Source organism: Mustela nivalis (genome assembly GCF_964662115.1).
Source record: "Mustela nivalis genome assembly, chromosome: 15".
NCBI lineage: Eukaryota > Metazoa > Chordata > Mammalia > Carnivora > Mustelidae > Mustela > Mustela nivalis.
In genome coordinates, this window is record NC_139034.1 from 21,112,798 (window position 1) to 21,131,722 (window position 18,925).

The following is an 18,925-nucleotide window of genomic DNA, read 5'->3' on the forward strand; positions in this document are numbered from 1 at the left end:
AAATCCAATTTTTGACAAATCCAGTTTTGCTGACCACTGCTCTAAGTTAACTTTGTAAACTTTAGGGTCCATTATTTGTCATTCCACTTCTCAAATTTAAGGCAGAGATTAACTGGAAGCTATTTACCAATTCAGTTTTATTTCCACATTATCCTTAGCCTTAGGGAAAGGATCCATTAATTCTAGGTGTTTCCAAAATACAATCCTGTGCATACATTTGAGGCCAAGTAATTCAGAAACAGTTTATTCATAAAGGGTGTTTTTAAGACAGTTTCAAATAAGATCTAACAAACTAAGTAGCCGTTAAACTAAAGTATCGAAAAATATCAGAATGGACAATAGCTATGAAAATCAATACCAATCATTTATAATCAGTAAACAAAAATAAAATGCCATTAGGTATTTACTTATGTATTTGTACCTTATAGGTCTGTGAATGTCCTGTCTTCTGACAGAGTGGAAACCATTATACCTCACCCACCATGGATTAAGCCTGAATTCTTCACATTCTTAACCATGATTATAAATAGAAGCTTTTCTAATAATTTATTGGCTTTAACATAAAAATTCCAATGACTAAATCCCAAAATAAAAATACATTTACCATCCAAAAAATTCTGTTTATATTTTTTATACAAATTTAGCCTCTTGGAGTAACTTAAAGAAGTAGATATGGTAAAATAATTTCCTTAAGTACTTTTTTGTCCAATTAAGGTGATGATATTCACAAATTTTAATACGATATCAATCATATACCAAAACTTCCTAGGCTCCTAGTAGATCAATACCAGTCTAAATCTAGATTAAAAAAAAAAATCTTTGTATTCATTCTAAATGAGAAAGACCACCCCCCTTCCTAACAAAGATATAAGCTACCAAATAATTTTATAGAACCTTAACTTATTTTTCATGATTAAAAAAGTCTTTTAAACGTTATCTGAGAATTCTTTTAGTTTAGGATTATAATTATTTATAGCTTACACACTGAAAATTCTGATAAGCACCTAGGGGGAAAAAAAATCCACAATTAGTGCAAAGCCAGCAGACAATATTTTAAGTCATTCTTTCAAGTACAACTAGAGCTATGGTTACTAAATGCCAAATTTTATGTAAATATATAATTTCCTATCTTGTTTTTTGAAAGACAGCAAATACAAAAATAGTTTAACATTAGGTTTAATGAGGTTTATAGCACATGTATTATTAATCTTATTTTAACTGCAAAAATATTTCAGCCACGTTTAGAAAAAATAATGAGAATATAACCCTATATTCTAAAGGCCATATGCAAGAATACTGATTCTTTTCCTTGTAAATAGAATACATGCTATAAAGCTTATGAAACAGTCACTTCATAGGAATGAATACATTTTTAAAACACTGATTAATCTGTGGGGAATTCCACTTTTGCCTATTTAACAAAAATGTATCCACCTTGTAAGGCTTTGGTATAGGTGATGCACAGCACTTCCATCATTTCTCTTTCTTCTTTGCCTCACTCTTCTCTAGTTCCTTTGTCTGCTCACCCTTCTCCCTTTTCATGTTTACGTTTGCTCTTCCTTCTTGATTTCTTCCCTTAGAATTATCAACTATTTTATAGTCTTCAAGGAGTGTTTGTCCTGTTTCTTTTGCAGTTTTCTTCACCATTGCTTTGATACCAATGTTGTCAATATTATAGGCAGTTACACCAACATTGATGGCAGAATCTACTGCATCATGTGTAGCTTCTCCAGCAGTATGCCCATATCTTTAAAAGAAAAGATTAGAAAAAAAGTGTAATGAAATTATAAATATAAATTAAGATCTTTTGAATTAGTGTTAAATAGTCCCATGTTTAGTATGTTATTCCTGAAAGCAAAATCAAAGGTTATGTTTCAAGTTAATTAATAACTTAAAACACAGTAAAGAATAAAATCAAACTGTGCCAAGGCTGCATTTCTCCTTTAGCAAAAACTGTGAAAATAAACTCAGGCTAGCTGAGATTTATTTAATAAAGACGGTTTATGTTGAAGAATAAAATGTAAATTATAATAAAGATTATTCATCAGTCACTATTTCCCTTTTTTAACCCACCCCTTCTGGAAAGAGAGAATTTTCAATGAAGCAACTATAAGGCCAAAGAATCTATAGTCCCTATAAATGGTTTTGAGTTCTACCTTAACTAGACTTTGGTTAGGTCTTTTATTTTTGTTTTATTTATTTTTTAATGAGGGATAGTGGGTAGGATGAAAGAGGTGAGAAGCAGGAGAGGGAGAGGAACCTTAACCAGGCTCCAGGCCCAGAGCAGAGCCCGACAGGGAGCTTAATCTCACAAACTTGAGATCATGACCTGAACAGAAATCTAGAGTCAGATGTTTAACCGACTAAGCCACCCAGGCGCCAGAATCTGAGGCTGTCCTTAAGCAAAGATTTTACAACACTTCCTCCCTCACTCCACTCTGTTGCAGACTGACTGACCTTCTTATGTTCTTTGAAGCCATCAAACACACATGAGCCACCTTAAGACCTCTGTATTGGCTGAAATCTGCCTAAACTATTCTCACCCTAGGTATTCACATGTCTCACTGCCTAAGCTTCTTCAAATCAGCTAATTGTCTTCTCACTATCTCACCTATTTCAACTGCCTTACTCCATATGCTCTACCCCACTGCTCATCAATCTGTCCTTAAGCTGTTCTTATTGTTTAACTTATCCCCTGCTACACACTATAGAACTTAGGAACTCCCATTGTTTTTGCTTTGCTTATTGTCATGCCAGAATCGAAACCCTATTAGAAAAAGGACTCTGCCATGTTCTTTAATGTATCCTATGAAGTGAGAACACTGCCTGACATTCAATATTTGTTGAATATATAGATTTAATTCCTGCCCTATCAACACAGTTTCTAGTAATCAAATGTATAGCAAAGTGCTTGGGAAATTATAAAAGCACTATACAAAAGTAGTCCTTATTGACAATTACCAATATCTGTGCTTAATACTGTTTCTATAAGAAAATACAAGTTAAAGGCCTACACAAAGATACTAAAAATTATCCCACTGCTGTTTCTCTTTACCCTTTTCAAAGTACCAGGTTTTTTCTTGCCTAGCAATAACCAACAAAAAGGCAACATTTTACATTTTTCTCCAGGACACACTGAAATTTCCTAGGTGATTTGTGATCTGTATCTGGACATTTTGTCTTAATACTGGATCTGTCCTTTGAATTCCCAAGTCCTCTATTACGATTACTCTGGCCTAGAACAGTGGATTGTGATCTTACTAGCTTGCTCATGCTTTTTTTTTTTCCAATCTCAGTGCCAGAAGTGTGAATCTTATTATGTTCCCGAATGAGGATTCCATTCATTCCTGTGCCTCATGTTAATAATTAGAACCAGAGGATGACAGAATCTACAGTTTGTCAAACTGTATAGCTATACATTCTTTTTAAAAAAGATTTATTATTTAAGACAAAGCACATGTGCTTCGGGGAAGAGGCAGATGAAAAGGGGGAGAAATAATCCCAAAGCAGACTCCTCAATGAGTGCATGGCCATAGGGCTCAATACCAGGACCCCAAGATCATGACCTGAGCCAAAATCAAGGGTTAAATGCTTAACTGACTGAGCCACCCAGGGGACCCCATACCACTCTTGACTGGGGCTTTCTCACAGTTACCAGACACCAAAGCTTCCTTAACAGCCACCTGCCAGTACCTGTTGCTTTGCAGTCCCTCAACATTCCACAGCATTTGCTGATTTTGCAGAAGACATGGAACCTTCTCACTGTCAATCAAGCCCCCACAAATACTATCATCAGGTGGCAATGGCTAACGCTAAATGAGAAGAGAGAGATGACAGCAGTTTTTTAGCACTGGAAGAGTGAGCTTAACTCTTGGTTGAGCAGGTTTCTCTTAAGGCTTCTCTTTTCCATGTCTGTGTGAGCTATAAGGAAGTGACATGGTTAACTTAAGAATTTGGCCGTATCAGTGTTTGTGAATATAGGAAATCCTCCGATTCAGGACCTTTCACTTCCCTATTCTACTGATGCATTCTGATACCTCTAACTGCACTCATGATATTTTTATATGAAACACAATTATAAAGGCTACATTATTAGTAGTAATGTGCTAAAAAGGAGTCTGTGTTGATACACTGAGGTTTTGTTTTCCCACACTATCTCCATTTCAGCAGCAATTCCTGTTAATTTGGTTAACAGTACCAAACTAGGAGTCAAAAAACTACATTTTAATACCAATTGTGCCCCAAACTAATCATATGATGTTGGTGAGGTCTCAACCTCTTTACATTTCATCAATTATTACTTCATTTAATAAAATGAAATATTTAAGTTAAAGCACTTTGAAAATTCCATTATACAATATGTGTAATTATTTTTAAAGACCTTATAAAATGGCTTTTAAGCAGTGGTGTTTATTTACTTTAATATATCCTATCATTTCTGCTTCCTAGTATGCCTTAGAACCAGTATTTTTGGCAGGAATCTGTTCTTCTCCTCCTTGATAAGTAACTGCTCGGTTCTTTTCTTCATTCAAACTATACTGTAGATTCAGACTATACTGCTAAAAACTAAAAAGCCTATTTCTGGTAAAAAGATGTTTGTTTTTTATTTCTTTTTTAAAAGTTTAATTATAGCTTATTAGATTTTATATGCCAAGTAACACTACCAATTGAAGAGAATTAAAAATGAATATGAAGTATGCTCTAAATAAGTCAATGAGACTTAATATACAATTTAAATGAGACTTTTCAGAAATTTCTCCAGAAAATATTCTGGAGCACATTCAGAAATGTCTACAAAGACAACAAATTGGAAGTGATTCTATATTTCATTAATTATAACAAAATTTCAGTCATAATAAATTTCTAGTAAATCTGCCTAAAATTCAATTTACTTTACATGCAACCTTCAAAAATATACTTGGAAATATTAATCTTAAATATTTGAAGTAGAAATAGCATCTTCTTAGTCTATCCATCCAAGGCAGGTGGGTTGTGGCCAATTGAAGAAGGACCTTATAAGTGAAGCTGAGGAATTTAAACTTTATCTTTTTTTTTTTTTTTTTAAGATTTTATTTATTTATTTGAGAGAGAGATAGTGAGAGAGAACATGAGCGAGGAGGAGGTCAGAGGGAGAAGCAGACTCCCCATGGAGCTGGGAGCCCGATGTGGGACTCGATCCCGGGACTGCAGGATCATGACCTGAGCCGAAGGCAGTTGTCCAACCAACTGAGCCACCCAGGTGCCCCTAAACTTTATCTCGAAACTAATGGGAATGGCACAACCAAATTTATGTTTTAGATACCTCTAAGTCAGGTTGCATTGTGAATTGTAAGGGTGTAAGAGGGAGACAGAGGAACCAGTTAGGAAACAAGCTATAAGATGGATGAGAAATGATGAGGCTCTATTCTACAGTAGTGGTCATGAGACTGGAGAGGAAAAAAATATAAAAAACAGGATTTAGCGAATGAACAGCTGTAGGGTGATGCAGTTGGGATTTATGAAGCTTAAAGTTTAAAACAAAAATTAACTGGAAACATAGATTTGAGAAGTTGTAACTATAGACACCAGTATAGATAATATCCACAAAGAACAGAAAAAGACTGCGCAAAGAGTGAACGCTTAGAACCAATATTTAAAGAATGTACATGAAGACAACAACCCTGAGAAGCAGTCTGATAAGACAAAATTGAACTGTGAGTTAAATGAGAATACTGTTAAAATTTGTGGACGGCTGACCGTCCACAAGCAGTAAGTCTTTGAGCAAGATCAATCAGAAGGAGAGGCTACAGGGAGCATGTGATTAGACTGTATTCATGAAAAATGGAGGAAAATATCTAAGACATTAAAAAGACAAGTCTTTCAAATCTAAAGATAACATTAAATGGAACTCTCTGGCTAATATGATATACACTAAATCTGAAGCCAAACTGAAAGACAGACTTAATGATGAGTCAAAATCAAAAACAAGAAATTAAGCAAATGTAAATACAAAGTTCTTAGTTTTAGGTACATGTATCAACTGTCCAAAAATAAGACAAAGTCCGAGATTTTAAATAAAAGGTTCATTTTTTTTAAAAGCCCAAGTTTGATATGGGTCAATGAAGTAACAGCTACTAAAAAGATACACTCTGTGTTGTATGCCCTATTTCTCAAATGCTAAATATGACCAAATGAGGGAGGCAAATGCCACTGTATTCTATCTGGTCATAATACATAACACTACATTCAAATCTGGGTTCCATTTTGAGAAGAACACTGGTAAATGAAGGATTGGAAACCATACTATATATGGAATTAAAGGAACAGGGAGTATTTTGAAGTTAAGAAAAAGTAAAGTGGAACACATGATGATAATGTTTAAATACTTGTATAGTTACCATATGGAAAAGAGAAGACTGATTTTATAGAACTCCTGAACAGATGCTATACAGAACTGGTTTTGGGTAATATGACATCTGCCAAAAGAATTACCATCAATGAATTTGGATTTGCCCCTTCACCTAGTGCAAATTTAAGGGGAATTTTAATTAAAATTCAATAAACAAACCAATAAAATACTGTACAACTTGAAAAGGTAAATTCCTTGTAGAAAAACAATTTTACTAAGCTTATTCTTCTGAAAAATAACACATTTTATCTTAGAATGAGATAAAATTTTAATAAGGGGAAAACAAGAATGGATCTAACTTTCTGAATTTATATGATTTTCCTCTATTTAATTTTTTAAAGTTTATTTTTTTTTTTAGTAATCTCTATTACCCAGTGTGGGGCTTGAACATAGGACCTCAAGATCAAGAGTCACACCCTCTTTTGACAGAGCCAGCCAGGCACCCCATCCTCTAAACAATTTCAAATGGGAAAAAAAAAAGGAGCTTAAAGCTGAAATTTAGAAGCTACGTAGAAGAGTAAGGAATTATTTAGTAGATACCATGCTGCAATTAAATACAGCAGATTTGAAGTTACTTATTTTTATTGTTCCTGTATGTCTTCAGGATCCTAAATTTAAAGACAAAAGTATTAATGTAACTGACAAAAACAGTCTTAATAAACAGTTCCTACATATTTACCTAAAAGTTTTAAGAATGTAATTATACAGCTCTTTAAATAAACCACTCATAATGAACATAATCTTTAATTCATAAAACCATGAAAGGAGGGGCAGGATGGCAGAGAAGTAGGAGACCCTGTTTCAACCAGTCTCCTAAAGTAAGCTAAGTATCACCAGAAAACTCTGAACACCCATGAAATCAGCCTGAGATTTAAGATTGTATACTTCTGGATCTCTACAGGGGCAGCAGATATAAGTGGAGAGGTGATGGGAGTGGGAACACTTGGACAGATATTGGAGGATAACAGAAGAGGGAGGGAGCCACCAGAAGCAAACCATTTGAAAGTAATACCCCAATACGAAAGTGCCCTGTGATTGGGGACCAGCATTAACTTGGAGACTGGTTAAAAGCACTCAAAAAAAGCAAAAGATCTTGAGGGGCAACTGGTGGAACTGGGCAGTTAAGGGCACAGACCTAAGCCCAGGATCCCAGGGTGGTTACCACCAGCGACCACTCGAGCCAGAGAGTCCAGTCCGTGGTCCCTTAGCCTGTGGCTTTCCGCTGCCTGTACCACCTCTCGGGCTGGATGCACTCCTGCCCGCGCCTCAGGGAGTCCGGTGTAGGCGCCAGCCTACAGTCTCTAGGCTGGCAGCCGATTACCTGCGTGGCTGCGGGGTGTGCAGCCTGTGCCTGAGAGAACCCAGAGCAGCCTCAGAGGTCAGGGTCTTGACCGGCAGCATTACACAACTTGTGCCTCTGCGTGGTGCGAGTGCATCAGTTGTGGGTGAGGGCCCCAGACAGTAGTACCGGCAATGGCAGTAACCTGGGTTTGGGCTCACCTGGACCAATATCGTGGTTTTAGTGGCACAGGGGTGCAGAAACAAGCCAGGGCCTCGGGTGACCACCGATAATAGCGGCTGGGAATGTGCACCACCTGTGGTGTGGTGGAGCTGTGGTGTTCAGCGGAGTTTGCATGGGGAGGCGTCTGTGTGTTCTGGACCACCCAGAGGTAAGCAGTCTGAGACTTGTCTCTGAGGCGGAGGTCTGAGTGTGGACAGTTTGCTTTCCACTAAACCTCTGAAAAGCACAAAAAGCCGCCAAAAAACAAAACCTCCAGAGAACAAAAGCCTGAAAAACCAGTTTCCACAGATCCAATCCCCTGATAGGGGGCAGGGCGACTCAGCCCAAGCACCACACTCCCCAAGAAGATAAGCCAAAAGGCCCCTTCCCCAGAAGATAAGCCAAAAGAACAAGAGGATAACCACCACAGGGTCCCCATAAACCCCAACATCAGGGGTAAACAATATATTAATCTCTGGGTATTACTCCCAAACCTGTATATTTCATAGATAACAACTTTTCTTTTTTCTTTTTTTAAAATTCGTTCTTACGATTCTTATTCTTTTAATTTTTTTAGCCTACTTTCCATTATGACTAGAGGTTTAATGCAACATATTCCATAATAACTTTTTAACTGGAACTTTTTTCATACCTATATAATATACCTGTATTTTTCTTTTCTTTTTTTTTATACATATAGATATAAGCTTCAATGTAATTTTTTTTCCCTATTCAATGCCACCCCTATATATAAACCAGTTTCAATTTCCCTGTATCTCTGGAAAGTTGAGTCCTTTGACAAAGATAACAAGATTCACACAGGAAGAACAGAAATAACTTCCTTGCCCACATCGAGAGTTTATAACCATCTTCCCATCTTATTCTTCTGTTAGGGTTTCTGTGTATTTGTTTTTGTACTATATAAATCTTATTCTTGGTTCATTTTGGCTGGGTGTTTCTTTTTTTTCTTTTACTTTTTTTTTTTTTAAAGAATTTTATTTATTTATTTGACAGAGAGAGATCACAAGTAGGCAGAGAGGCAGGCAGAGAGAGAGGAAGGGAAGCAGGCCCCTGCTGAGCAGAGAGCCCGATGTGGGACTCGATCCCAGGACCCTGAGATCATGACCTGAGCCGAAGGCAGTAGCTTAACCCACTGAGCAACCCAGGCGCCCCTGTCTTTTACTTTTGTTGGTCTTTTTGTTTGTTCGTTTTTGTTCATGTACCTTATAAATCTTACTTTTGAGGTGCATTTTGGCTGGGTTTTCTCTTTTTTTTTTCTCTTTTTTCTTTCTTTTTGATGGTGACTTCCAATTGCTCCAAAACTTTCCAGTGTGTACTTTGCCTAGAGTGTGGCTGATATATTCAGCTATACATCCCCTCAACCACCTCTCACCAAAATGACTAGGAGGAGGAACACCCAACAGAGGAAGAATCAGAGACTCTGCCCTCTGCCATGAAATACCAGATAAGGACATAAACAGTATGTTGGAAAGGGAATTCAGGGTAACAATTATCCAGGCAATGGCTGGCTTGGAGGAGACCATCAGTGGCAACATAGAAACTCTAAGGGTGGAAGTGAGGGCTGATCTGGCAGTACTAAAAAATGCTATCAGTGAGATCAATCTAATCTAAATACTCTAACACCTAGGGTAACCAAGGCAAAAGATCGAATTAGTGATCTAGAAGACAAACCGATAGAAAGGAAGGATTGGGAGGAGGCCTGGAACAAACATCTTAGAAGCCATGAAAACAGAATTAGGGAAAAAAATGACACCATGAAACGTCCCAATGGTAGAATTATTGGGATGCCTAACAAATTACTGGGATGCCTAACAAATTTTCCTAGTCTGGGGGATGGAACAAATGTTTCTGTCCTAGAGGCAGAAAGGATACCCCCACAAGACCAACAAATCTAGAAAGACCTCCAGACACGTAACTATGAAATTCACAAATCATAATTTTAGAAAAGGGGGTCCTAAGGGCAGCTAGGGGGAAGAGACTCCTCACATACAGAAGAAGGTCCACTAGAATAACATCAGATCTGTCCACACAAACCTGGCAAGCCAGAAAGGGCTGGCAAGACATATTCAGGGCACTAAATGAGAAGAACATGCAGCCAAGAATACTTTATCCAGCAAGGCTGACATTCGAAATGGATGGAGAGATAAAGAGCTTCCAAGACCGCAAGGTTTGAAAGAGTATGTGACCACCAAGCCAGCACTACAAGAAATATTGGGGGGGGGGGGTCCATAAAAGAGGAAAGAACCCAAGAGTGACATAGAACAGAAATTTACAGAGACAACCTATAGAAACAAGAAACAACTGATAGAAACAGGCAACATGATGTTAATAAAAACTTATCTTTCAATAATCGTTCTCAATATGAACAGCCTAAATGCTTCCATAAAAAAGCACAGGGTTGCAGACTGGATAAAATGACAGGATCTATCCATATGCTCTCTACAAGAGACAATTCGGGACCTAAAAGACACATCCAGACTGAGAGTGAAGGGATGGAAAACCATCTTTCATTCCAACAGGCCTCAAAAGAAAGCTGGGGTAGCGATTCTCGTATCAGATAAATTAGATTTTAAGCTAAAGGCTGTAGTCCGATATACAGAAGGACACTACACCATTTTTTAAAATTTTTTTATTTTTTATAAACATATATTTTTATCCCCAGGGGTACAGGTCTGTGAATCACCAGGTTTACACACTTCACAGCACTTTTAACGGGTCTATCCACCAGGAAGATCTAACAATTCTAAGTATTTATGTCCCCAATAAGGGAGCAGCCAACTACATAAGCCAACTGTTAATCAAAATAAAGAGTCCTACTGATATGAAAATATTAATTGTAGGGGATCTTAACACGCCATTGTCAGCAATAAACAGATCATCTAAGCAGAAAACCAATAAAGAACCAAGAGCTTTGAATGACACATTGGACTAGATGGACCTCAAAGATATATACAGAACATTCCACCCTAAAACAACAGAATACTCATTCTTCTCAAGCGCACATGGAACTTTCTCCAGAACAGACCAAATACTGGGTCACAAATCAGGCTCAACCAATACTAAAAGACTGAGATTATTCCCTACACATTCTCAGACCACAATGCTTTGAAACTGAACTCAACAATAAGAAAAAGGTTAGAAGGAATACAAACACCTGGTAGCTAAAGATCATCCTGCTCAAGAATGTATGGATCAACCAGGAAATCAAAGAAGAACTTAAACAATTCATGGAAACCAATGAGAATGAAGACACATTGGTCCAAAACTTACGGGATACAGCAAAGGCAGTCCTATGGGGGAAACACATAGCCATCCAAGCCTTACTCATAAAAATTGAAAAACCCCGAATATACCAACTCTCTTTACACCTTAAAGAATTGGAAAATCAACAACAAATTAAGCCAACCCCATGCACAAGAAAGGAAATAATTAAGCTCAGAGCTGAGATCAATGAGTTAGAAACTAGAGATATAGCAGAACACATCAACGAAACTAGAAGCTGATTCTTTGAAAGAATTAATAAGATTGATAAACCACTAGCCAAACTAATCCAAAAGAAAAGAGGAACCAAATTAATGAAATTATGAACGAAAGGGGAGAGATCACGACTAACACCAAGGAAATAAAAACAATCATCAGAAATTATTATCAACAGCCATATGCCAATAAGTTAAGCAACCTAGAAGAAATGGATGCATTCCTGGAAACCTATACACTTCCAAGACTGAAACAGGAAGAAACTGACAACCTGAGTAGACTAATATCTAGTAATGAGATTGAAGCAGTTGATCAAAAACCAAGAGCCCAGGACCTGATGGATTCCCTGAGGAATCCGACCAAGCATTCAAAGAAGAAATAATACCTATTCTCCTGAACCTGTTTCAAAAAACCGAAACAGAAGGAAAACTTCCAGACTTTTCATGAAGCAGCAATACCCTGATCCCCAAACCAGGCAAAGAGCCCATTAAAAAGGAGAATTTCAGGCCAGTATCCCTGATGAATAGGACACCAAGATTCTCAACAAGATCCTAGCTAATACGATCCAACAACAGTACATTAAAAAGATTACCCACCATGACCAGGTGGGATTTATCCCTGGGATGCAAGGGTGGTTCCACATTCACAAGTCAATCAGTATAATAGAACAAATCAATAAGAGAAGAGAGAAGAACCACATGGTCCTCTCAATTGATGCAGAAAAAGCATTTCACAAAATACAGCATCCGTTCCTGATTAAAACTCTTCAAAGCATAGGGATAGAGGGAACATTTCTCAACTTCCTAAAATCTATCTATGAAAAACCCACAGTGAATGTTATTCCCAATGGGGAAAAGCTGGTTCCCTTTGAGATCAGGAACACGACAAGGATGCCCATTCCTTCTACTGCTGCTCAACATGGTACTAGAAGTCCCAGCAACAGCAATCAAACAACAAAAATAAATAAAAGGTATTCAAATAGGCAAAGAGGAAGTCAAACTCTCTTCAAAGATGACATGATACTTTATATGGAAGCCCAAAAGACTCCACCCCCAAACTACTAGAACTCATACAGCAATTCAGTAGTGCAGCAGGATACAAAATCAATGTACAGAAACTAATTGCTTTCTTATACACTAAAAATGTAATTATAGAAAGGGAAATTAGAGAATCAATTCCATTTACTATAGCACCAAGAACCACAGATACCTTGGAATAAACCTAACCAAAGAGGTAAATGATCTGTACTCGAGGAACTACAGAACACTCACGAAAGAAATCGAAGAAGACACAAAAAGATGGAAAAGCATTCCATGCTCATGGATCAGAAGAATAAACATTGTTAAAATGTCTATACTGCCCAGAGCAATCAATACTTCCAATGCCATCCCAAACAAAATTCCACCAGCATTTTTCAAAGTACTGGAACAAACAATCCTGAAATTTGTATGGAACCAGAAAAGACCCCAAATTGCTAAGGAAATGTTGAAAAAGAAAAACAAAAATGGGGGCATCATGTTGCCGGATTTCAGGTTTTACTAGCTGTGATCACCAAGATAGCATGGTACTGGCACAAAACAGACACAAAGACCAGTGAAACAGAGTAGAGAGTCCAGATATGGGCCTGCAACTCTATGGTAAAATAACCTTTGATAAAGCAGGAAAAAATATCTAGTTGAAAAAAAAACATTCTCTTCAATAAATGGTGCTGGGAAAATTGGACAGCCATGTATATAAGAATGAAACGTGACCATTCTCTTACACTGTACACAAAGATAAGCTCGAAATGAATAAAAGACCTCAATGTGAGACAGGAATCTATTAAAATCCTAGAGAACATAGGCAGTAACCTCTTTGACATCGGTCACAGCAACTTCGTTCAGGACATGTCTCCAAAGGCAAAGGAAACAAAGTGAAAAAGAACTTTTGGGACTTCATCAAGATCAAAAGCTTCTGCACAGCAAACAGTCACAAAACAAAGAGGCAACCCACCGAATGGGAGAAGATATTTGCAGATGACACTTCAGACAAAGGGCGGATATCTAAGATCTATAAAGAACTCCTCAAATTCAACACTCAAAGAACAGATAATCACATCAAAAAATGGGCAGAAGACATGAAGAGACACTTCTCCAAAGAAGTCATACAAATGGCTAACAGACATATGAAAAAATGGTCATCATCATTAGCCATCAGGGAGATTCAAATCAAAACCACACTGAGAACCAGTTAGAATGGCCAAAATTAACAAGACAAGAAACAACAAGTGTTGGAGAGGATGTGGAGAAAGGGGAACCCTCTTACACTGTTGGTGGGAAGGCAAGTTGGTGCAGCCACTTAGGAAAACAGTGTGGAGATTCCTTAAGAAATTAAAAGTAGAGCTACCCTATGATCCTGCAATTGCACTACTGGGTATTTACTCCAAAGATACAGATGCAGTGAAAAGGGCCATCTGTACCCCAATGTTTACAGCAGCAATGGCCACAGTTGTCAAACTGTGGAAAGAGCCAAGATGCCCTTCAACAGACGAATGGATAAAGAAGATATGGTTCATATATACAATAGAATATTATGCCTCCATCAGAAAAGATGAACACCCAACTTTTGTATCAACATGGATGGGTCTAGAGAAGATTATGCTGAGTGAAGTAAGTCAAGCAGAAAGAGAGTAAATTATCATATGATTTCACTTACTTGTGGAGAGTAAGGAGTAATGTGGAGGACATTAGAAGAAGGAAAGGAAAAGTGAACTGGGGGGAACTGGAGAAGGAGACGAACCATGTGAGACTGTGGACTCTGAGAGACTAACTGAGAGTCTTGCAAGGGAAGGGGTAGGGGGGATGGGTGAGTCTGGTGGTGGGTATTATGGAGGGCATATATTGCATGGAGCACTGGGTGTGATACATAAACAATGAATCTTGGAACACTGAAAAAATAAACTAAAATTAAATAAATAAATAAAAATAGGCATTTGTAGGTATAAAAAATAAATAAATAAATCCATGAAAGGTATAAATAATATACTTCTTTAACACAATCTGCTTTCAAATATGCCTAAATGAAAAGATAATCTCCTATATTGGCTTTCAACACCAGAAATCAGATAAGTATATATAATACATTTGTTTTTCTCCTACGCATAATGCATATAATTATGGCAGATTCAAAACAACTTGGGAGAATAACTTATAGTCAATAAGAATACAAATTTTATTACACTATCATCAGCTGGATTAGAAAAGAAACACAAATGCTTACGCTATCAAATACTTTTTCAAAGTGTAAAATCATAAATATAAAAATATAGATTTATTACATTTACATTCAGAAATGTAAATTCATGTAAATAAATCAGAACTAAATTAAATGAATAACTAGTTCTTCCATTTCTTCAGTGATAAATATTAAGTTATTACTGGCTTGATTCTTGCAGTTTCTTCATTTAAAAGACAATCTCTACTTCTGGGCCAGATTACTCATAAGTGAGGAAACAGTATTACAAAACCCTTTACCTCCCCACTGCACATAATATCTTTCCAAGTTTCTAATTAAATTACTGCTAAGCCAAAGTAGCTTTATAGTTAGAAATATAAAAGTACTTAACTAAATTCTCACCTGTTTTTTCACTCCACAGATCTTTGGAGTAAAGGATAAAAAGAACAGCGATACATACCCTTATAAAAATAAATTAGCTCAGAACCACTGTTAAAAAGTGTCCTTTTTATCATATTAAGATCTCCTCACTAAGGACCAAAAATACAGTATCTACACCAAAACCTTGCTAACCTTTAATAAAGCTCTATTTAATTGTACTTAGATAAGCATTTTTTTTTAAATAAAGTAGGAAATAGGCAAAGCTGATGGAAGCATTTATTACTTTCTAACATGACTGCCTAGCAATTTAGGCAACAAATGATCCTGATAATCTAAAAATAATTCACTTATGGCCGAAAAGGCACAGCTGATTTTCTTGGATTCTTGCAACAAAAGAAAAAACTATTTTTCTAATTACAATTGATCCACCAAAATAACCTCAGAGTCACAACACAAAGAGTACTAGAGATCAAGGTTAAAAAAAGTACCCAGAGGTAGAAAGCTGGAAGACTTGTTTTTTTTTTATTTCCACAAAAAGAATTTCAGATCTATGCTATATTTTCTTTGCCAAATCTTTTGATCAACATGCTATGTTGCTTTGATTCAAAATGTATGCATGCTCCAGTTGGAGATCATCAACTCAGTCTGTAAACTAAGTTAGTTTTTCCTAAGCCATTAGTAATTTACTATAGTGGAAGAGAATGTTAATGCATGATAGATCGTGATTTCTAACTCTAGATGCTAAACGTGCACAGAAGTCCCATCAAGCACAGGGTTGGTCCAGTACTGTTCTTCACAATGCATGACACAGAGAGACCTGGCTTACATCCCTGCTCTACCACTTACCAGGGATATAATCTTCAACAAGGTTATTTAACAGCTCTTTGCTTTGGCTTCCTCATTTATAAAATGGAGATAATAGTGTTAAAGATTAGAGGTGCCTGGGTGGCTCGGTGGGTTAAGTGTCTGACTCTTGATTTTGGCTGGGGTCATGACCTCAGGTTTGTGAGATGGAACCCCACATTGGACTCTGCACTGGGCATGAAGCCTGCTTAAGATTCTCTCTCTCTCTCTCTCTCCCTCTGCTCCTCCCCCACTCCTCTTTCTCTCCCTCTCTCTCAAAAAAAAATTGGACTGAAGATTAAATACATATATTAAAAAGCACTGAACACAAATGTCTGATACGTAAGTATGATCTGAAATGTTGTGAGTGGATAATTAAAACAAATAACTGAGAGTTGAGAATACCATGAATATTACTTTTTGGTTTCTAAATAAAAATTTAATATTAGGCTTTAAACTAATTCAAAGCTAAGAAAGGAACTCGGGTCCTTCATACTAGATTTATTTTTTAGAACTAGATTCCTCGATGCAGAGAAAGGGGAACCCTCCTACACTGTTGGTGGGAATGCAAGCTGGTGCAGCCACTCTGGAAAACAGCATGGAGGTTCCTCAAAATGTTGAAAATAGAACTGCCCTATGACCCAGCAATTGCACTACTGGGTATTTACCCTAAAGATACAAACGTAGTGATCCGAAGGGGCACGTGCTCCCGAATGTTTATAGCAGCAATGTCCACAATAGCCAAACTATGGAAAGAACCTAGATGTCCATCAACAGATGAATGGATAAAGAAGATGTGGTATGTATACACAATGGAATACTATGCAGCTATCAAAAGAAATGAAATCTTGCCATTTGCGACAACGTGGATGGAACTAGAGCGTATCATGCTTAGCGAAATAAGTCAAGCAGAGAAAGATAACTATCATATGATCTCCCTGATATGAGGAAGTGGTGATACAACATGGGGGGTAAAGGGGATAGAAGAAGAATAAATGAAACAAGATGAGATTGGGAGGGAGACAAACCATAATTAACTCATAATCTCACAAAACAAACTGAGGGTTGCTGGGGGGAGGGGGGCTGGCAGAAGGGGGGTGGGGTTATGGACATTGGGGAGGGTATGTGCTTTGGTGAGTGCTGTGAATTGTGTAAACCTGGCGATTCACAGACCTGTACCCCTGGGGATAAAAATATATGTTTATAAAAAATAAAAAATTAAAAAAAAAAAGAACTAGATTCCTCAAGGACTTATAAAGAATAAAGAGCTAAAATCAGATGATCCTGTTTTAAGTCTCACCTTTAACACCTATCAGATTAGCCTGGGCAGATCCCTCATTTCTATGTTTGCCCACATTTTAATATAGGAAATAGATAACATACCACCTGTCCATTCCAATAAGAATGAATAATGGTAGAGTCAAATAAGATGTGGCAGTATTTAACATTCTTTACATACAGAAGGGGCTAATGTTAACAAGGTACAACAGATTAATTAAAATTCAAGTTTTTCCCATCAAAACTACTGGCAAACATCACCCATCACAAGAACATGCAGTTAATAAGGTATTCAGAAACTGCAGGGTTTTTTTTTCATTAAGCTTACTCATTGTATGAATGATGAACAAATATAACCATTAGTAATATAAGGCAAAGTCACATATTTCTATTAATTTGTCAAAAATATTAAGAAAAACAGAGTAGGGGTGCCTGGGTGGCTCAGTGGGTTAAGGCCTCTGCCTTTAGCTCAGGTCATGATCCCAGGGTCCCGAGATCGAGCCCCACATAGGGCTCTCTGCTCAGTGGGGACCTGCTTCCTCCTCTCTCTCTCTCTGCCTGCCTCTCTGCCTACTTGTGATCTCTGTCAAATAAATAAATAAATAATCTTTAAAAAAAAGAAAGAAAGAAAAACAGAGTAAAAAAAATTGTTTTATTAGATATTCAATAATAGCACAGTCATTTTAACTGTCCTGAATTTTTACAAATGTTAGATTTATTAATTAAAATGATAAAACTCAACTTACTTGTATCTGACAGTTTGTACAGTTTCTGCTGAAACATTGTTAACAATACATTTGGCTGCACATTCCAATCCCTGCCAGACAGTTGAAAATCCTGCAAAAATATTTAGAAGTAAGTAAAACTACAGCAAAACAAATGGACCTTGCTAGGTAAATTTATGGGTCATTGTTACCTTGAACACTACTTGCAGCTACAACCATAGCACCATCCAAGGTAGATTTCCCATTTCTGTCTTTTTTAAGAGATTCTGGAACAAGTTTGCTTCCATGCTTCTTGACGTGTGGAGCCAGTTCCTTTCCAACACAGTTTGCTACAGTGCAAACTCCGTCAACTAATGAAACCATAAAAAGGGGGAAACACTTAGAAAAAATGTATTCTTTCCTTGATTTTACCACTTTTTAGCAAATTTCTTACATGAGCATCTAAAGTTGTTTTATTGCATAATTTAGCAACTCTCTATAAGGATGAGAACCAAGGCTGGCCAGTTTTTAAACAAAGGCTATTATTTGGTTTAAAGACACGTTTGCAGAACCTAATGATAAAACTGCCTCTTAAACATAATGTTCTTTTTGGCAATTTGCTTAAAAAAGAAAAACAAAAAACAAAAAACCAAGATTGCTGCAATACAAAACTTGTAGGTCCATCTTTCATGTTTTCCAGCTATGTGTACTTCTGTTTTCTCCACATTGACAAATATTTCACTGAAATAGTAATAAAGTATTTAAATCTATATAAAAGTAAACAAACCAAAATCTGATTGGAAGAATACTGAATACCAAAAAGATAATCTTACTAAATCTAATGATAATTCATTAAGGAGTTATCTGGCTATCTTAAAATACTAAACTTTAGATCTATGATTCTCAAGGAAGATGAAGAGACATGTTACTTGGGAAGGCTGACATCAGAATCACCAAATCAGCTTAATTCAAACAATACATCCCTTTAACTCCACCCCAACTAAGACACAGTGAGCTGTCCTTAAAAGAACGTGTCATATTTAAGGATAGCAAATACATTCAGAGCCATTCCTTTTCAAAGGCATGGACACTCCTCTTTCTGACACATCAAAATAATCC

General features: G+C 36.9%; 1 protein-coding gene across 2 annotated transcripts in view; it reads right to left on the reverse strand.

Moving 5' to 3' along the window:
- Positions 1-228: 228 nt before the first annotated feature.
- SPART (spartin) overlaps positions 229-18,925 on the reverse strand; it is a 38,559-nt gene continuing 19,862 nt past the window's right edge. For both annotated transcript variants that reach the window (XM_082701504.1, XM_082701503.1), the window contains exons 7-9: positions 18,019-18,177; positions 17,849-17,939; positions 229-1,747 (exon numbers count right to left, since the gene is read on the reverse strand). In XM_082701504.1, the coding sequence (XP_082557630.1) occupies positions 1,474-1,747; positions 17,849-17,939; positions 18,019-18,177 (524 nt within the window). In that variant the 3' untranslated portion in view covers positions 229-1,473. The remainder of the gene's footprint in view (positions 1,748-17,848; positions 17,940-18,018; positions 18,178-18,925) is intronic.